Here is a 21,565-nt window from a genome sequence, read left to right as displayed (position 1 = left end):
ACCCTACAGGACTTCATCACACCTCCTGTTTGAGTCCATGCAAAACCCTGATCAACATGTTTTGTAACATTATTGTGGAACTCTAACCACACAACAAATTCAGCAATCGTATTTTCATAGCTTAAAATTATGCAGAAAGGCATTCTGTTGCACGTTTTGCTGTTGATGGTGATAATTGGATTTTTTTTTTTTAACTGAAAAAAGTGGGTCAAAATTATGCTATTTCTTCCAGCATTCACACAATAATGTATAAATGTCTGTAAAGAGAATTAATCGGAGGTGAGTTGTTTTCTTTTTCTTTTCTTTTTTTGGGGGGGGGAGGGGGGTTAATAGGGGCGTGGCATTTGCATATGACAAAGGAACTGTGCTTTGAATACCCCTTTAACATCAAGAGCTTCACATTGACACACTCGGTTATACTTGAGCCACAAGACGGTAAAATGCCATCTTGCTCTGTGAAAAAGCAACAAGCAATTGGATCAGAAATGGAGAGCGTACAAGAAGTTAACGGCGGTAAATCACCCTGGGTTCAGGCCCTGCGTAAGGCCTTGGTCTACTACCACAACTTCAGTATGGAAATGGTTGCAGACTACGACGAGTTGAGAAAATGTCTTCCATCCCACCAGGATGAAGCTGAAGCAGCTTGCGTCAACTTCAAGAGCCTTAAGGAGTAGTTTTTCAACCTGGCGGATGCTCTACACTCTCGTCGCATTGATTGTGAAACCCTCCGAGTTGAATTGGGCCACAAGAGCGCGGAGGTGAAAAAGTTAAACAACCTGGTAGAGACCGCCAAGGCAGAGCTGACAGAGACCCAGGAGGAGCTGCCGGACCTGAGAAGCAGCGTCCGGTGTCGCCAGGATGAAGTTGAAACGGCTCGCATCACCATCGACAATCTCATAGGGCAGTTTCTCTACCTCCACATAAGTGAGCCAGGAGAATGAAGATGTTGCAACGTTAAACACCCTTCTGGAGACCAGCAAGGCCGAACAGGAGAAAATGGTGGCCACAGCATAGGAGGAAGAGACGACAGCAAAGACGCTCTCCGAAAGACCCATGAGAGGAGAGTCAAGGATCAAGAGAAGAGAGGAGAAAGAATGAAAGACTGTAGACCAAGGAGACTAAAAAAAAAAAAAAGGGGGGGGGGGGGGGGGGGACACACAATGAAAAATGCTCAACACTGTAAATGTACAAATAAAAACTGCTGAAATTAATGTGGTGAGAACAATGTTATGTTATGTTAAGTTATTACACTTCCGACGCCACCTGGGAATTTCCACCGCAGGAAATGCAAGCTATTGTTTGTACAATTAAATAAAAAAGGTCACACAGATTTAACGATACCACGGGGTGAGATGGTTCCAATTAAAACAAATTTTATTTCCGATTAATCAATATTAAATTATAAAAAATGTGCTCTCATTAACAGAAGGTTAATGCATAACTTCAGAGATTAATGCATGCACTGCACCAATTGGCTGAATGTGGCCACACATTCCATTGCACTGGTCCCTTATACAATATATTGACATTTAATTGTTTGGTTTTGTTAAATGAAGTGACTGTAGTGGGGTAAATACTGTGTTTGAGTCTGTTGTTGTTTTTATTGCCCTGTAGCATTTTCCTGATTGCAGCAGTTCAAACAGTTCAAACACCTTCTGGAGTGTTTTCCTCTGGAGGGCTGTACACCTGCTGTACCACACATTAATGCAGTATGTTAGAATGCTCTGGACGGTACACTAGTAGGACACCAGCAGTCTCTGTGGGATGCTGTTTTTATGTGTTTATGTCTACACCCCCTACCACCAAAAAAACCAAAACAAAAACAAAAAAAACCCTTCTTCTGACTGCAGTACTCACCATGTTTCAGTAGGGGGCAGCATTGTGTTTAGATCAGCAGAGAGCCTTTTTCTCGTCATTGAAAGTAATATCACATGCGAATGCAGCAACATGGAGCGAAATAATGCACAAGACAAACTCAAATTGGTTCAGAAAAAGAAAATTATTATTTAAGGCACACCTTAATAGTTTGCAACTCCATCACATGTGATTACAATAAACACACAGTGACAACTGAGGGGAAAACAAAACCTTAATAGTGGTGAAAGTCATAAGTGCAGAACATTTCTGTTCCGGAACTAAATTGATTTATAGGATGGACATTTTGTTGGAATTACCTGAGCTAAATACTATTTTCTAAATTATTCAGATATGCTTATTTTTATTTATACTAGATAGGCATTATGCCCACTAATAAGACTCCCAATTTACCCAGTATGTTTAGTATTATTATCATTCTATTATGTACAAATAATATTTACTCCAGGTATGCCGAGAAATGGTCCATACATTGATCTATCACGCTGTATCTTACAACTTATACAGGAAACCACCGTTGGATCTGTAAAATTACATTAATGATAACAACATCAACAACATCAACAACAGCAACAACAACAACACAAGATAAGTCAAAACATTGTACCAATCCTCCATAGAAAAGTGCCAAGAGTAATGAATTTCGAGTGTGAAAAGTGTCCTAAATGTAGTTATAATACATTACAGGCTTCAAAAGATCAAATAGTATTGCAGTGAGATAACATCTATTAATCGAACAACTCATTAGTATTAGTAGAAATTACATCCACCGATTGATTTAGAAAGAAAAGCCCAGGATTTAGTTTTAGTGACTTGAAATTACCAGCTCTGTGCCATTTCTATGGTGTAAGGCCTTCCTCTGCAAACGTCAGAGGCAGATGTGGTTTGTTGCATGTCTACAGCAAATCTTACAGTATGAAAAGTCGCTGCCTCACAGTTATTTATTTATTTGGGAGGTTTTTTTTGGGTTCTGGTGCAGAATTTTAGATTATTACTAAATAAACACCATAAGAGTATTGGAGCAGAAAGAAATCGCAAATGATGGGAGCAATTAACAGCAAATAGGAATTTACAGATTATCTGGTGGCACATATGTCATTGCTTGCATCCAACACACAAAGGAGGAAGGACACAAAAACCCCAAAAAACACATAGCTTGTTGGACAAAAACAAATTCCAGTGAAGACACCAAATGGAAGAAAAAAAAAAAACATCTTATCTGGGAGTCAGCTTAATTCTCATCTATACTGTAACACCATTCCTAAGGGAAGAAGTATTCATTCACAGCTTTAGATTTTTTTTGTCTCTCTGTGCATAAATGCTACACTTTTAGGAAGAAGCATGTGCAAAGCAAGATTCAGTGCGGAACATATAACATCTACCGTCGAGGTTTTTTTTCTATGTTTTCACATCTAGGAACCTTTTATGTTATGAACCAGTTGGTCGTTTGCAGATTGAGGCAAAGTTATGTCCAAAATCTTTGATTTGATTTTTTTTTTTTTTTAATCTGTATGCTCGTTGCTTTTGAAACCAAGAAAACTTTCCGCGTGTTTTGCTTTTATCTGCTACCAATGAAACTGGGACATCACCCAAAAATGCTGCAATCCTCAGTTAGCTTAACTAGCAAAGCTAAGCAAAATTACCACTACAACCATGTAGGTATCTGCTGCTATGATAAGCTGAGCCATTCCTGATCAAGCCTCCAGTTCAACTCTGCAAATTGTTCGAGGAATCTGTGGTCGCTGTCCTAAATACAGAGACCTTGTTTATTGTCATTAAGCTCTCCATTTCACTGCTTTGCACTTGTGGTCTCGTGCTCATCTGCTGAATCATTCGGATTATGTAGAACGGAGCCTTCCACCCATGTGTTCCTTGATGTCCTTGTAGCAGTTTGTGAAATTTCTTTTACAACCACAATTAACCCGCTAATCCCTCCCTCAGGTTTCCAAATCAAGGTCCCGGCCAAGCAGCTGCGTGTGAAGCCTTCGACTAGCGGAGCAGGTTGTGGCGTTGTCCTCTTATTTTGGCAGGTGAGTGACTCTCTTTTCCCTTCAGCACACCGCCTGGTTTGGAGTGGAGGCTGAGCAGGCCGGAGAGCACCGAGGTAACATCAGGGAGCGTCGCTCTGCTGAGAGACGAGGGAAATCCCAGCTCTGCAATGGCTGCGACTCCTGGAGTCCATTTCACTCCTGCAGCACTGGTGTTCTTGTTTTATGCCTACATATATTGTAATTATTACGAATGTATGTCTGTGTTTTCGTGACGCTCTCATTTTGCCTTTGTGTTTGGAAATATGTGCAAGAACGCTTGAAGAGGTGTTGTCAGTGCCTGTGCTGGTAGGTGTCTGGCGGTACGTTGCTGATATAGAAGCAGTGGGAAGGTGCAAAGTGATGATGGCGGGCGCGGGGATCTCGGGTGATGAGATCTATCCTGATAAGTAGGCAGCTGGCTCCACGTTGTTGTTCTGTCCATCCTCTATTGCCTTGTTCTTCTCGCTCACAGATAGTTCAGAGGACTCGGAGTCCACCACTGCTTTTCTTGATCTGTCGAACATAGGAAAGGTGTTTTCAACGGTTTCTACAGGAAACGATCATAAACAGTTTACGATTAAAAGTGGTGTTATCAATGGTCGTCTGTAATGTTTTATATTGGCACTGTTGATGCCTTGGCGCACGCTTGCATGAGTAAATATTGCACCTGTTTTAAAATGTACTCATGCAAATCAGTGGTGAATCTTATTCCTTGGCTTTTCTTTAATGTATTCAGTTTTTTTGTTTTTTATTTACTTACATAAACAGCAAACTCTCATATGCACTCGACATGGGGGACACTTTCTCCGCCCGTCGCTGTGTTATTGCCTTAATCACACACCCACAAATTGCGTACGGGCCAGATCTTCTGCAGCAAATAGGCACTTTACTGTCCTTTTACACCTCCTACATGCCTTCAGCAGCCAGTAAGGAAACACTTTTTCTTAATTTATTTTCTGAATGTTTCCCAAGTGCAAACATACTGTGTAAGTTATTTACTAAAAGACGATACTTAGTAGGCGGGGGTCCTTACTTTTCTCTGTTGAAGATAATAAAGTCTCTCTGGACGTTATCCAACCGCTGCTGCAGCTGCCCGTTCTGGCGTGGAGACAAACAGAACCAAGACGGAAATTCAACAATCACCATTGTTCTTGTGCTTCAGATTCATTCCGGTAAAAACAAATAATACTCTCAGAGAACACAGGTTAGTTTAATAACATCTGTTCGAGGTACAGTGGTGTTGTATAGCTGTCACCTTGTATGTTCCTGGTTGAAGTCTGGGTTAGGAGTGTTATTTCTGTCTGTTGCATGCTCTCCCTGGAGGTGTGAATGTGACGACAGTATACAATGTGGATTTCCATACAGGACTTTACACACTGCATAGTACATACAGTACATATTTCTCTCCTTCATTAAAAGCCTTGTTCGGGATTTTTGACCTAACTTTGGAGGACAACAAAGCTCTGATATGTACTCATACATACGCTGTTTGTTCCACTTTATCAATGTGGGAACAACCGGCGCTGTCACGCCAGGATGTTACACTGGAGTGCCAAGACAAGCAGACAGGTGCTTTGTCACTCCTCCGAGGAGCCAGTGAGGAGAGATTATAGAGATATATCATCATCATGATGACGGCACTTTGTGTGTGTGCAAGAGAAACTAGCAAAGACTCAAGGACACAAGTGCGAGATAATGCATTTTCCATAAGCATAACCAAATATTTTATTTAAATTCCTATGCTAAACTTTAAAAAACTGAAAATGAAATAATTGCTCTTTTAGAGAAAAAATACAGGATTTCCCTGCAGTCCCCGCGGTTTTTCCAAAGTAGGGCATCTAAGGACACCGTGCCTCGGTAAACAGAACCACACATGAATTCACCTTTTGCATGTGTGAGGAACGCGCTGCTTCCCTTCAAACCTCAGACTGCCCCCCCCCCCAAAAAAAAAAAAACCTCAGCCCAGAACCGCAGCAGAGAGGTACTGCACAGGTGCCGTCACAGTGGGAAAGCAACCACAAGCATCCAAAAGCCATCAACTAATTTAGGGCAGGAAGACAGAAAGTTTAGAGGCAAAACTACAGGAAAAGAGCGGATGCAGTTTTGAGTGTTGTTTGTTTTGTCATAAAGCAGCTCGGTGGTGAGCATCCATCCTGATTGCAAGGAGGCTTGTATATCACTAATTAAATGCTTCACAACTGCAGCATTACCACACTTGGTTGTGAACACAGTGACAATATTGGCATCAAACAGCCCAACAGAGTGTGAGAGCAGGATGCTTTTTGAGATGCAAAGTAGAGGAAGGACAAAGGGACAAACAGACTGGCGCAAAATAAGACGACGGTGCTGTGTGTCATTTGTCAAACGTGAGTTATGGATGTGGAACATAAATACATGACAGGTGAGACAAGCAGTGTGATATATTGTCTTTCTGATATATTGTCAACTCATGCTGTCATGATGACATAGCATACCTTAGATTTAATGGGATTACCCCTCCTGACAATAGAAATACCATCTTTTTTTTATATATAGCTCTTTCCAAACAAGTCAACAAAGCTTGTTTGCAGAGCTTTGTCAGTTCATCATGACTTGTTTTGTATATATTGTTATTTCCTACATCTGCATAGGGAGTTGCTTGGATATGGAGGTTACACCAAGCTGTGGGGCCTCTGTAGTTTCTCTTTGGTGCTGCAAGGATTACATAAAACATTACTGATATCCAATTTCATGCATGTTTGGTTTTTCTTTAATGGAATATGTGTGATTTACTGGGCTTTGTTGTCTTTCATCTAAATTTCAATGTTTTATGACTTTGAAGGCATCTTTGACACTATTCAGGCTTCATTTTGAAAATTCAGATGTGACTCATCTTATTTCAATTGATTTCTATGAAATACAAGCAAAGCAGGATAGCATCTTTATAATCAGCAGGTTGATAACCATCTCACATTGAAAGCTGTTTGGTAGCTGCTACAAATACACAAATAAGCCAGAACATTATGACAACTCCCAGCTGCACTGAATGACATCGATTTCCTCTTGACCATGATATATTCGGCATGAAATAAAGATTTTGTTCTCAAGGTTGATGTGTTAGAAGGCACACAAAATGGGCAACAGGAATAGTTTCTAAATTGTGATGGTTTCTGGTTTTCTCAGGCTATTTTCAAAACTGAAGTTCGTGCAGACTGTTTCTTTTCAGAAGTGGGCAGGATTGTTAAAAAGTGGTCAAGTGGAAACTTGATCATGGGCGGGGCTAACTGATGCATGTCTTGTCCAGTCCAAGGTCAATGTACTTTAGACGATGCTGCTGATTCTGATAGAAACATGTCAGAATAATACAGAGTACAACAGATGTGTAATGAAACCGAGTTATCCTAGGTGTTTGATGTCACCAAATGCACAAAATAGCTTCTGCATATCCTATCTTGATCTTTAACGGTGAGGCGTCGATTGAATCCTTCCTTTCGGGTGGATAGAAACCTCTAGCCCTGCACAGAGACCAATAACACATTTTAACTTTGGACAGTTCACTATTTGGATCTCCTTTCTCTCTCTTTATTTGATGCTCTTAAAAGACAGTTCAGAAGCTAATTGCTCCAAATGCTAGATTAAACTTTCCATTTAATGAGACAAACCAACAGGGAGTGCTCTGCTGGACCGGAGCCCAACGGGGACATTTCTCAAGGTCCGTGTCTGGGTTTACACTCTCTGACTTCTGTTGTGGCTGCCAGTGTGCACACTAGTTCAAATGGCAATTATAAAGACGAGGGCGACAAAACCTAGGTTTTTGAAGGAATCACACTCTTGAACAAAGTGCAGACATTTCTTGTCATGTTTTTTTTTTTGTTTTTTTTAACCGAGCCTGCTAATGGCTCTGTAAAATATGTGAGAGAAAAAAACCAAAAACAAACAACAACCATGCAGAACAACTTGTACCTCTTTAAACTACACTCATTTGGCTGCTTATGATTATATGCCAGCAGCCAGAACTGACTCTGCACTTTTAATCACTGGCACACATGGAGCTGCATCCCCAGACACACATCCGGGGCACTCTCTCTCTCACTCTCGCTCTCTTTCAACGACACATCCATTTACCTGACTCTAATACTAATTAAGTGATCTTTCATCATGTCTATGCATCCTGTTTACTGAGCAGCAAGCTTGATTTTAATAAAGTATTGTTTTGTACTTGACAGTTCTTCGGATTGGAAAGAAAGTGAATTGAACTTTGCCATACTGAAAGAATTGAACTTGGATTAATTAGCCGCTGTTGTTATTTGTCAGATATAGAAGAACTTTTTCTTGAGACGTATCCTTCCATGGTGCTGAAAAACACTCTGTTGTTTTCACATTGATGAACAAACTGTGTTTGCAGTAGATATAAAAAGCAGAAGTTGCTGTTTCAAATACTTCTTTGCTCTGAATACTATAATTATCTTTTAAATTATTGTCAGCAAGTTACATTCACCAGTAACACAGTCTCCATTAATTTGGAGTCATGTTTTTTTTTAATTGCCTGGTCCTTATAAACCAAATTTCTTTATTTTGTTTTTGGTCTTTACTAATGACTTGCCACTTGGATGTTAAATACTTTATGTATGTTAAACCAAAATATGTTGTTCTCAGAGAACTGTTGATCAAAATTCTAACTTTAAGTATCAAAAAAGGCTGAGTTATCAAAAAGAAACACCTTAAGGCTCTTCACTTTTGTGTTGAAATCGTTAAGGTCTTTAAAATGTCATTACTGGATTATATAATAAACCCTTCCTCACTTTGCTTTTCTCTGGCGCTGTTGTTTTTATTGAACCCTTGAGTACATTATATGAATAAATTCCATCAAACTTGTTTCCAGTGGATGATATACAGGCAGTAAAGAGAATAAACTCAAATGACACCTCTCACTGAGACCGAGGTGTAAGCGTCTCTCCGTTCCACTGAGTCTGTGACAGGAATGCGCCTATTTATTTCATTTACGCAGCACGAAGCCCAATTTTCTGCAGTATAGTATCGGTGATTTAATTGAGCTAATTCCATGGTACATTATGAGCCTGGCAATGAAAGAGAGGGGGAGGCAGAGAGACAAAAGAACGACTTGAAAAGTGGATGACGATGGGGGACATTGGCTGGACGTCTGGGTGTGGTAGCGGCGTGTAGAGCGGACTGAAAAGAGAAGCGAAGGACACGTGTGGCGGGAAGAAAAGAAGAAGAGTAAAGGAGGAATATACAAAAAGAAGACCGAGAAGCCCTCGAGTGGTGTGTAAAAAGCGGGCTGGGACAGGCATTAGGGCAGTTCCCTTCATTCAATATTGATCTGGCGCGCTTTAGCAACGCTACATGCACACACACACACACACACATCAAGCACTCTTCTTTCTCTCGCTCTCTTATATGCATCCATCACAAGTGGCCCCACAGGCCCTGGGTAAATGGATATGGTAAAGCATCACACAAAAACAAACTGCTATTATAGATGGTAAAGCGAGTATTCTCAGTGACAGAAAGACAGAAGGGGCACCACACGCCGCAAAATGTGATGCTGGCGAGGGGTGTTCAGTTTGAACAAGCTTTAAAGAATTGGGACTGCACTTTGATTAAAGTCCTTTTGGGGAAAGAAAGTATTAAGTAAATACTATGTTGGAACAAATTTAATAAATACAGAATGAAATACTTGTGAAGTTATACTTATGAACTGTTTTGAAAGAAGCCATGCTATTTTACATCTTGTCTAAATACTGAATGGCGTGCGCTGCATGGAGAGAGATCATTTCCACATTATGTGTGTGATCAACACAAGTGACATCAAGAAGACACATGAGAAGCGATGAGATTGTTTTGTGTGCGTTAGGCCTGTTTACGAGACAATTTTATAGGAACTGTAACGTTTCCCTGTTGATTTTCCAGCATTAGCTAGAGAGCGAATGAATGAAGGGCCGAGCCTCTAAAAGCGCAAAAGGAAATGTGATCCGAACAGAGTTGTATGTGTTGATAAAGTAAGTACTCCAAAATATGACAATGAGTTCCACAAATAAATGACTGCCCATCTCGCTGAGGCAATACGTCTAATCACAATAACAGGAGCATCTTTGCTCATGACTGAAACACAGTGAAAACAGACGGTCATAAACAAAACAAATATTTTCCGATGTTGTTCATCGCATTGTGTGTTGTACATTAATTTTTCAGCATAAACTCCTCCCAGTATTTTGTGGGCCAAGAGATAAAGCCAATATTCTATATTCATGAAGGCAAACGCCCGTCTGTATATCCAAAGAGCTTTAGTGGATTTCTGTGCATGGAGAATTTGAGAGAAGCATCAATTTTTTTCCTTTTCTTTTCAAAACCAGTGTTCCTCAATGTGTGCACGACACAATATCCATTAGCATTAGACAAACTATCTTCTGTTTTTTATAAACATAACAAATGTGTCCTGGATAGTCTGTCTGGATTATTTAATGAAAAGGCTGAAGCCTGTTTTTGTGTGACTCAGTTGAAGGATATCAGATGTTGTCTTGTCGACCTCCTGCACATTGAGATATCACTGAGTTACACTCACACACACAGCCAAGGCTCCACGAGCAGCTGTCAGGTTTCATAAAACATGGTGCACTTTGGGCCAGGTCTGACTTCTTATTGCAAGCTGGCAAAGTGAGAGCTGGGGAGTCTGTACCACACAAATTGCCTCACTTTTATTAGAAGGGAGTTCCATAAACTGTTGTGATGTGCCAGAGGTTCAAACCTGCTGCCTTTGTAGTGCTACTTTTACTTTTATATGTGTGTGTGCAACAGATTAGGTTTTACTTTTGCATATGTGGGATTTTTTTTTTGGGACATGGTTAGAAAAGAAAAATCTACTTAATTAGTAGATTTACATTGGATTATTTTCAATTGTTCACATTTGGCACACAGGCATCTAATACAAGGAGCGACATGTTTATTTGTGGTTTCTGTTTAGCATTGACGTAATACTGGGAAATGTTAATTGCTTCATTGAAATTCAACTCCTTTGTAACAGTTGGCCATCTTCTTAGCCAGACTCGGTGTTCTTACTCCATACAGAACAACAGTTTGGATTTAAATGGAAGTGAAACTTTCCCCCTGTCTTATCTATGCCATGCATCACATTTGTGCGACTGTACTTTGTTGCCTTCCACATGCTGCTTTAGTGGTCTGACATCACATCAATGGTGCATTTGTATGTTTGCTATGTGGGTGGAGTGTGAAAAAAGAAAGAAAAATAGCATTGACTGATCTCCTTTCTGATATAATAGTAAGTCCAACCATAGTTCTCGATGGAATATCAATACATGTAAGAGTAACTCTGAGCTCATGTGGCAGAATAAGTTGTATGAAAATGTATTTTCTTTTAAATTTAATATGTATAGCTTTGAAAAAGATACCCAGGCAAATCATTCTCTTTCTCATCCTTGATCTCAACTATTGACATTTATCATCTTAGAGGTTTTAATGTATTTCATACTCTTAATTGCTTGAGATTAAGATTCTTAATTGCTTGCTTTAATTTGTTTCTTTTATCCCCTTGTACAGCTTTAATGCATTTCTAGTAATTATTTTTAAAACACAGTGAATTGCCTTGTGTCTGAATGGTGTTGGAGAAAAAAATTACCTTGAGTACATCTCAGCCTCTATCATGACCTCCAGCAAGGAGCATTTATACAACTTCAGACTTTGAGATAAACAACTTTTATTTAAGGAATCTTCCTGAATAGTAACGACAATGTAAATATAGATATAAATGAGAATCAATCCTGAAACATACTCGTTATCAGAAGTCTTTCTGCACATCACTATCTGGACATTATGAAAACATAACAAGGCAACAATTGAATGGTATATTTTAACCTGGCAAACACACCCAATACAGAGAAAACTCTAAAGTTTCATATTTGCTTTAAGAGCCACAATTAAACTCTGACTCTCTCTTGTTGCAGCTTTCACTTGACCCCTATAAAAGTAAAGACTGAGTCTCATGACTAGAAAAAGCCTTAATGTTAATGAGCATCTGACCCTTCAATCATACTGCTCACCTGTTGATGGTTCATGTTGAACAAATGGGGGGGAACTATGCGATTGAATTTTGTTTTCCCAAAACATCTAACAGAGGGCTGTTTTAATGTAATAAAGGTTCAGGAGAACAGAGCCATAAAGTATGTCCTCATCCTTCTTAATAGCACTTCTGGTGCATTTATAAGACAAACTCAAGCAACTTTACACCTGTAACTGGGCCAAATATCATAAGCAGCCCACTTTTTTTAAAATGATTAATGAGTGCTGTAAGGAGAGACACCTAAAAGTGTTTATTTAGTGGATAACAGTGGATGATAGATGCTTCATGGAGGAGACACTAATACGACATGGGTGAAATTGATCCAATCTGAAGAATAACCAACACATTTTACGCTGTTTCCAGTTGAAAACCTTACCTGTGGAGACCCATCTGATCCCTGGTCTCTGGTCTTCCTGGCCAGCCTTTTCTTCTTCTTGTGAAGTGGTTTGGACTCCAGGATCATCTCTTCCAGCTCAAATGTGGGATCACAGTTTAGTCTTCTTTTCTGGGGAGACAAAAACACAGGATTCTGACGTTTCTGTGCTGAGAAATAAAATTACTTTTGTCCTATAACTATCTAACATCTTCATTCCACACATGTTTATGCACACAATCTGTCCATATTTGCCCTATCATGTGTGATCCAAGGTTAAACTACAGTAAAACAAGAATGAGAGAACATATAAAAATATGTGAAATCCGGAATTGGGATTTTCCCTCACGGTGTGTTTAAATAGTCACATTCTATTAGGCACTATAGACAGAGGATGAGTCTATAATTAGAAAGAGAGACTCTTTCAATTCCCTGTCAATCCTTTTGTGCTTTTCCTCTGCTGTGCCAGCCGGACCATTGAGGATCCCTGCTGCTCTGCAGTCATTACTTAAAATTAGATAAAGCCATTTAGATTTCCCTTCACTTCCACCAGTCATTTTTCTGCATTTATTCGGCTCCAGCACCACAGAATAATCATCAAAGTCACCTTGCAGCTTCGATTCATAGATTCCGTGTCCTTGCATTGATGCGTTTTTGGAAAGATACTTGTATGGAACTTTCAATCATGAGTTGTACCAAGTCGAGCAAATCAGTGAAGTTACTCTAACAGAGAGAACGAACAATGATGATGTTGATAAATAGAAACAAAAGGTCTCCATTCCTCATGATAATGATCCATGAAGCACCTATTTAGCTGCAGATACAGACTGCAGACTGTTTGATTTCCTTTGTATCTTCAGAAGCAGGCGTGCACATGTGCTTCCTTGTGTTACTGTGCATCTGTACGGCCTGTCTGGATTTCTATACTCAGCAGGTGACTTGACTCAGCCCAGCAGGGGGAGATGTTTACAGGCTCACTAGAAATGATTAGATGAAGAGTGGGTAGTTCTGGCTACGGCTTCTTTCACTCACGTCTTTGCCCCCCTTCGGCGATATACTGGGATGGAAATTAATATGAAACAACATAGAAATGAGGATTGAACATTGTTTGTTCATACTAAAAGAAAGCTGTGGGGTAATTTAGTTTAAGGCACGAACAGACAGCTTATTCAGACTACTATCTATGTTAATTCTTTATGGTAGTGCCCATTTCTTAAGCTGTAGATATAAGTGTTATACCTTTGCCATACATTAAGGAGAACACAGTGGTTCTGAATACCTACATATTATACCAAGACAGAATTAAACTCCCTTCTATTCAAATGTGAACGTTTTGTTGTGCAACACACGGAGGCAGCCTTCAGTTTAGTTTTTTTCTTTTCTGAAGCTCACATTGGGAATAAAGCCTGGAGGAAGCTGTTTGCTGAGCACAGCGTCCCAGTTGACGTCTGACATGTAGTCCAGATCCTGCAGCTCTGCCAGACAGGAAATGCGCTTCTGGACATCTATGCACAGCAACTGAAGGAGACAAAAGGATTAGGGTAAGAACAATTGTCCATGGGGGGGGGGGGCTGAAGAAGTGAGGTCCAGAGCCCCACTGAGCTGTGAGCACATGTTTGCCCTTAAGGATGTTGTCTGAGAATGAGGATACAGGGACGGAGGGCGGAGACGGAAAGGGTGGAACAGAAAATGACATACAGAAAGTGAATGGTGATGAGGAGGAATCAGCAGGTTGTGAAGCATGAAAGATGAAAGGCAAATATATCGAGCATGGCACTCTGCCTTTACAATCTCACTTTCTTTACATCCCTCTATCTGTCTTTTTCACACACACACACTCCCTCGTACACTCCCTCTCACACGCTCACACACACACACACACACACACACACACACACACACACACACACACACACACACACACACACACACACACACACACACACACACACACACACACACACACACACACACACACACGCGCACACGCATATATGCACATGCTGCTGGAATGCCAATGAGTATCGAGGAGTCTGAGCACGAACCAATGCAACAGTTTGACTGCAGTGGATCACTGCTGAAACAAAACCAAAACACTACAACAGCAGATATTTTAACTTGATAAGGGAAACTGCAACAAGAAGACACTTCTCGCCAGACCTGTTGAGGGTTAGATACCCTCTTCACGGTATATAGAAACACACAATCATGTAAATGTTTGCAATTCAAGAGTGATTCTCCCAACAATGTATCTGTTGCATCTTCTGCCTCATTACGATATTCACCGTATACCATACGTGTCCAAGCACTCTTTCACAGTTTCTCTGTTTCTGAATACTGATCTCATTCGATTAGAATTCTAAAGGCATGCTGTGTGCAAATACGACTATAGGAGTGAAAAAAGACCATCTAATTAAGATGCTGTTGCCAGTACTTGTTTGCTCAAATGAAATCCATAGAGTCGGGTATTGACATCTGCCTCCCCATAGGAAATTAAGATTTTAAATGCTGAGAAAAGTTCCCACTGTGCCATTGAAAGTGGATGGGGAGAATAATGTCTGGTGATATATGTAATTTGTATGTACTTTTCTGAGGAGGGACTTCATCTCCAAAGACCAGGCTGCCGGGTAGCTCGGATGGACCTTGTGGAACGTTTGAAGGATCTCATTAGTTGGTGTGCTGGATCTCATCACATATGGTCTCTGAAATGAAAAGAAATCAGAGGGAAACGAAGGAAAAAAATGTTACAGGTATATTCACAGTTATGTGCTGCCTGGAGGAAGTTTGTATTTATTTTTTGTGATAAATGAAGTGTCTTCGAGTTTGTTCCGCACTTGGCCCTTCTCAACTCTCCGTTGGCCCTTTCTCCTTGTACTCACCTTGCATGGACCCATTTTCTGCACCGATGTGGATAAATGACAGGAAGCAGGGATAAGCAACTTGGGAAGAAATTGAGCCGGTCGGTGATAAATAGAGTGTATGTGGACAAACATTCACTTCTTCAGAAGCAGCTCGTAAGATATATTAGCTGCTTTAGCCATTTTGACGATTAGCAATATATCTTTTTTTACATTTCAGGCTTTTTTCTCCATTTGAGCTGTTTTGTTTATTAACTTTTCAACCAGTTTAGTTTGAGTTTTTTTTAGCAAAAGAATGTCTAGTATGCAAAGAAATGAAAGTGATAAAAATGGGCTAAAGATCCACGTGTGGCTCCAAATCCCCAGGTTATAAACCTCTGTTCTAGAAAGTGTCTCATGCATTACAACACGTGTTTATCTTCCGTTCCCCGTCTAAGTCTTTAATGCAGAAGTGATACATTTCTAGATTGAGAGTTAACTTCAATCTGCAACCAGTGGTCAGACTCACCGGGGAAGCTTGGTGAAAGAAATGAGCTTGATGGTGAAATAAAACTGCAGAATGGATGCAGCATGCGGTGGTAGGAGCTTAAGAGAGAATGTCTGAGTAAAAGAGATTGAAAGATGCCTGGAAGCTGGATAATGGTGAGCTGCATCTCAATTTTACACAGCCAGTTTTTACCAGCGTGAAACTGATTTATGCGTTTAAAGACAGGGGTGAAATGTGGCAGTCAGAGGAAAGTGCAGAAAGCCCATTGGCGACAACGTGAAAATGGATGCTCTGGAAGAAGGTGAGGGTTGTGTGCTGGGAAAGAGATTGGAAAGAGGAGGGCGGGGTGGGGGTTAGCAAAAATGTGAAGAAGTGAAATCGTATCATTTTTGGTGTAAAGGTGTGTTTGACAGTTCTCTTCAGGGTGAGTGAAAGGTAGAAAATCAGCAGATATGTCCTTGCGCATTGACACAGGAAAGATAAGAGAGACAAGGTCAGAAGAAGGACAAAAGCAAAGTAATGGAGGCAAAATACAGTTGGATAGCGTTTTCCTTGGGAGGATAACTCCAGAGTTCAGAAAGAGGACAGAATACATTTTAAGCGAGCATAATGGATGCCGTGGTACACCAACTGTTAACAGCTCGACAGGGAAAATTGGGAGGAGATTGCTCTGAAATGTTAGGAAATGAGTTCTTGTTACACGTCATGACAGCTACGGATCAGTTTCGGGTATTCTGGGTCGTCGTCACAAAGGTTACTGTAGTTCGAGCAATCATCATCATCATCCTGAAACATGAGAGGATATTCTGCAGCTGTCGTCTGCTCCGGGTCCACCGTAAACACACCGCTTTCAGCTCTCAGTCTAATAGAGTGCCGCCATCGCGCGATAATATAATGTTCTGTGTTTATTTCCGTGACACCAAAATTAAACTGCTCCAGATGGGACCAGCGAGAAATAAATAGATAATATTTTAAAGAAATCAATTCCAATTATATGCCCTTTGGAATAACTCAGATTCCATCTCCTCATTCTCCGGCGGCCATTCGTCTGACTAAACATTCAAACATCTCCTCTCGCAGTCAGGTCAACTTAGGAAAATTCAATTACGGCTCCACCCTCCTTTGTCTGGACTTGGCTGCCTCTCTGATTTCTCACTGACAGTTTTTTTTATTATTATTTTTTTTTTATTTTAATACCGTGCATTTATGGCTGCGTTTCAGTGTAGTGTGTTTATTACCTGTCCTCTCAGAAGCTCATAGGCTGTGATTCCCAAGGACCACCAGTCAACAGAAAAGGAATATCCAGGGTGGGACCCCTCGAAGGTCTGGAACAGCTCTGGAGCTGAAGGACAAAACAATATGTCATAACATACAATTGCTTTTCAATCTTTGTTCCACTATAAATATGCATTTTGATTGTTTTTCCTGATTTGGACGATCAGTTCACTGTTGTTAGTTTTCTGAATCTGACAATAGGTCAGTTAGCAACCTTGAAATTAATCTCTTCCCCTCTACAGACTTAATTAATGACCAACGACAGTGCCAAACACTCTTACTCTCGCTGCAAATCCCTAAATGAATTCTCTCATTATTTTCACCACTCAGTGCAGTGGTTTATAAACATTTCCCTCAGTGGAGGTCTGCCGAAGAATGCTGAGAGGTTGCAGACCCCCCTCTACTATCTCCGATTTGCCAAAACATTGAAGTGAAGCCAAAGACTGGCAGACACGCCCACTCTAAACAATTTATGCAGTCAAAATTAATAGACAATTTTCCAGATCTACATTGGATTTTCAACTTCAGAGGAGGCAATGCTTTGGGCACATCTTGGGATCTCTGGAGGCCCAATGAGGAAACAAGGAACAAATGTCTTAGTGTATACGTAGGACATCCTACCACATCTTGTTCATACAGATGTTATTATGCCATGTAATAATATTGCGGAAGGTTCACAGAGCATTACGAGACCGAATTGTGCATTTCAGTTGTCTAGAAATCTGGAAATCCTCACTTACAAAGATGTGACAACGTAAATGTCCTTCATACACTCAAGTGAAAACACTACAACATAATTTATTCACAGAAATCATGGTAATTCACAACCAAAAGCTATATTATGGAAGAGTTGAAGATCTCATATCAAGGTTAAACCTCTAATATCAAAATAATAATTCCGACATCAAGGAGGGACATTTCTGCACCACATCTCAGCCTGCAAAATTCTCATATTTTAAAATGAAACAAGTTACACTCCAAAACATCCCGTTTTAAACACATTTATTCAGGGTCAATAAATACTGTTTGGATTGAGTTTAGTGGTAATATAAATCTCTGATGTAGTGAATAATTGATGAAGAAGGGAAAAGCTATCAAACCACTTTATTTTGTTAACTTTATGCCTCCTGTATGGGCCAATGATTGATTTTAGGGGAATAATATGGTGTAACATGGAAGCAAATAGTCAAATATTTCTTATCTCTTACTCCTTCATTTGCCGTGTTATCTGGGTCGTAATGGGGACCGAGACACACACAGTCTACTCAGAAATATGACCACCGTCACAAACCCTCGTCCTGTCCATGTTAAAGAAAATACGCTGTGCTTATCTACTGAAGCTTTTCACAGAGGATTTTTTTTTTTGTTTTTTTGTCCGGTTTCCCCCAGAGAACCCATGAAATCCAGTCACACATGGATCATTCTGCTATCATGAACACATTCTATGAGGCTGCAACTTTCCACACACATATACACAAATTAAAACGTGCACATCTTGAGCACACCTACACACACACACACACGTGCTGCCTCATTATTCATATCCCTCCTGAAATTCTGTTGGCTCCTATCTGATCTCTCAGGAGCTGAATCCACATCATTGGCGACCGCTACTGTACTTATGAGTCAGGGAGGACGGCCTTCTTTCAAATGGTTTAGGGTTTTCATGCGTAGCCATAAAATCTAAGTGTAAAACCTTTCGTTCATTCTTCAACATGCAACTTACAAGAGAGTCAATGGTCAATAAGTGTTCAGTGCTCGTTTGAGCTGCTACTATTTCTTGACCATTTTACATATTTTCTGGAATTTTCTGAATAAGTCGATCCATAAACTTTGCTTGAAGTTTTAAAAATGAATCCATAACATTTTCCCTTCAACCATCATTTGCTATCCACTCTTATTGAAAAGGGCCTGCGCTTGCTCTGACTTTTCTAACACAGATGATGTATAGTGCTGAAAATTGGAGCATTAGAGGTCATGGTTTTAAACTTTTTAATCAGAAATAAACATTCTTACCCATGTATGGTTTGGTCCCAGCAATGGATGTTGCTTTTAGGTCTTCTTTCACAATAGCTGCAATGTTGAAGTCAGTTAGGTGGACATGCCCTGAAGAACAGAGATTGAACAGACTGTAAGTGCACATTTAAATATACATTCACAAATCCCTTATGAAGACTACCAATCCTAAATCAAGTTGAGCTTAGATGGGGCATATAGTACATTTTGGATTGTGGTTACATGAGATTTTATGTCCAATACAAACCCATGTAGATAACACAAAGTTTTCCTGATCAAAGTTATTTGCTATAATATTGTCAGAAGAGTAAATGGGCAACTCCAGTGGCTTCCAATGTCAAATCATTGACCTGTGTCTCACCGTGCTGCAAGATGGTCCAGAGTCATTGACATGCACACTGAGCACACACTAATGAGCTGAATGTGATGTGTGTGTGTTTGTGTGTGTGTGTGTGTGTGTGTGTGTGTGTGTGTGTGTGTGTGTGTGTGTGTGTGTGTGTGTGTGTGTGTGTGTGTGTGTGTGTGTGTGTGTGTGTGTGTGTGTGTGTGTGTGTGTGTGTGTGTGTGTGTGTCAGGCTGAGCGAGAGGGCGAGGGAGTTTCTGCCGCAGAGTGATTGTTCGGATGAATGGGTGTCCCCAGTAACCCTACAAACACATACAGCCAAGATACAGCAAGAACAGAACTGCCTGGACAAAGAAACAAAAAATAGTCGGTCTCTGTTCGTCCACAGCTTCATCTGCTTGAAAAATACATACTGTAATTATAGCTTTGGTATGAGATTGTAGATATGACACAATAAATTGTGATTGGTATCCCTATATATATAAGGAGCATTGGTTATGATAGGTGCACAAGGACTGAAATATCATTTGAGACTGGCACGGATAGTAGAGGAGAGCTTAATTTTTTATGTCTTTATTCCTCTGTCATGTACATCTCTTGCTCTCTCTCTCCTTTTCGTCTGCATATCTATCAGCTTCGCTGAAGACAGATTTAGGACAAGCGTTTTAAGTTACAGTCAGTAGGAACACAACCATCATCAAAATGTCAGGCGTTGAAACTTTAAGAAAACGGTGCTCCGAGATCAGTTTAACATCTCAGACTTGATCAACATTTGGTGGCTGGTTCAAATCTCTGGTTCAGTTGTAGCTTTGCAGCCGACAAGAGAGGATGCCTATAGGTATGAAACTGGTGTGTAAATGTTTATCTTTTTTGCATTAGCAATCTGATTTGAATTATATAATTATAATATTATACCTGCAGTATGTCTAAGATAAGTACTGCTTAGTTCAAACATTGTTCTCTTCAGTGAAATAGTGCAGAACATATGTAGTGCATTATGGATGTCATGTAAAATACTTATCAGAGTGAAAAAAATGAAGAATAGTACAACATGTGAAAGGGGGAGGAGCTTGCTCTTTGGACCATTACAAAGATGACACAAGTCTGGATAAATGTAAATAATAATCATGAAAATATCAGTACTTTATTACTGTACTTAAGTAGACTACTCTGATTCTTTACATGTATCCACTTCTTCTGATCATAAATGTTTAGTACCTCAACTCCTAAAAACTAGTTTTGCTTTCTATCTATACTTCTTTGTGTTATGTATGCTTATTTTTGTTTTTTCTAAATATACTTGTACTTGGAAAGGAGGAGCTCACTTATACAGTATATTGTTATAAAATTGCACAATGAGAATAAAGGGATTATATTCTATTCTGTGAGGATTATTCAGGGTGACAATTGATTGATGCTGACATTAACAGTTATATTGAAGAACATAAAGTTGGTGAGTTAGAAAATAATGAACAAATTGCAAAACTTTCTGTTTTCTCCTCGAAAGAAACAAGCTTCAGAGAAAAGTTTTACATTGAATTAATATGAAGTGTAACGAGGCAAGCTATAATACAAGTTGAATAATGATGACGATCCGTGTCATTTATGATTAAGCTTCTGTATCCACTTTTTGTCCCTTCAGACGTGATTGCATAAGGTCGTCTGCCTCCACGTCTCAGTATCCCCTGCCAGTTCTACCAACACATTCCATGTCCTCCCTCACTCCATCCATGGATCTTTTGAGGTCTTCCTCTTCTCCCCTGGCCTCCCATCTCTTCCTCCGTCATCCTTTGTCTAATATATCTGCGATCTCTCCTCAGCACGTGTCCAAAACCTCCCATCCTCTTATTAGCTTCATCTCTAAACTGCTCAACCTTCTGACCTACAATCAGTGTTTTGCACTTCATAAACATATTGTTTGCACAAGTATCTACTTGACCTTAAGCATATAATATGAGCATTCTGGTGTAGAATTAAGGACATCACCAGGGAAGATGCACACTTACAGAAAGTCAACAAGCAAAATAACCATTGGCAGATTTTGGCTTTATGGAAATGCTCCAACACAAACAAACAAATGAAAATAATTACTGGAACACTAAGATGTATTGCAAAAGGTGAAAGTTTCTATATTGTTTAAAAGTGGACATAGTTGGACAATTATATAGCTTTATTAATAATAACAACAGAAATATATATGCGACCAGAGAAGATATGGCTTCCTCAGTGCTTTT

General features: G+C 39.9%; 1 protein-coding gene across 1 annotated transcript in view; it reads right to left on the bottom strand.

The window, feature by feature from the left end:
• Positions 1-4,300: 4,300 nt before the first annotated feature.
• The window catches only part of stk32a (serine/threonine kinase 32A), a gene marked incomplete at both ends in the record, with an annotated part of 55,024 nt that continues 37,759 nt past the window's right edge, over positions 4,301-21,565 (bottom strand). Inside the window, 7 exons of the mRNA XM_080508845.1 lie at positions 4,301-4,418; positions 4,939-5,003; positions 12,356-12,484; positions 13,745-13,870; positions 14,938-15,054; positions 16,936-17,039; positions 18,989-19,078. Coding sequence (XP_080364971.1) covers positions 4,301-4,418; positions 4,939-5,003; positions 12,356-12,484; positions 13,745-13,870; positions 14,938-15,054; positions 16,936-17,039; positions 18,989-19,078 — 749 coding nt within the window. The remainder of the gene's footprint in view (positions 4,419-4,938; positions 5,004-12,355; positions 12,485-13,744; positions 13,871-14,937; positions 15,055-16,935; positions 17,040-18,988; positions 19,079-21,565) is intronic.

The sequence above is a fragment of the Blennius ocellaris genome (assembly GCF_963422515.1).
Source record: "Blennius ocellaris genome assembly, chromosome: 14".
In the NCBI taxonomy this organism is placed as follows: domain Eukaryota; kingdom Metazoa; phylum Chordata; class Actinopteri; order Blenniiformes; family Blenniidae; genus Blennius; species Blennius ocellaris.
This window is presented reverse-complemented; position numbering and strand designations above follow the sequence as displayed.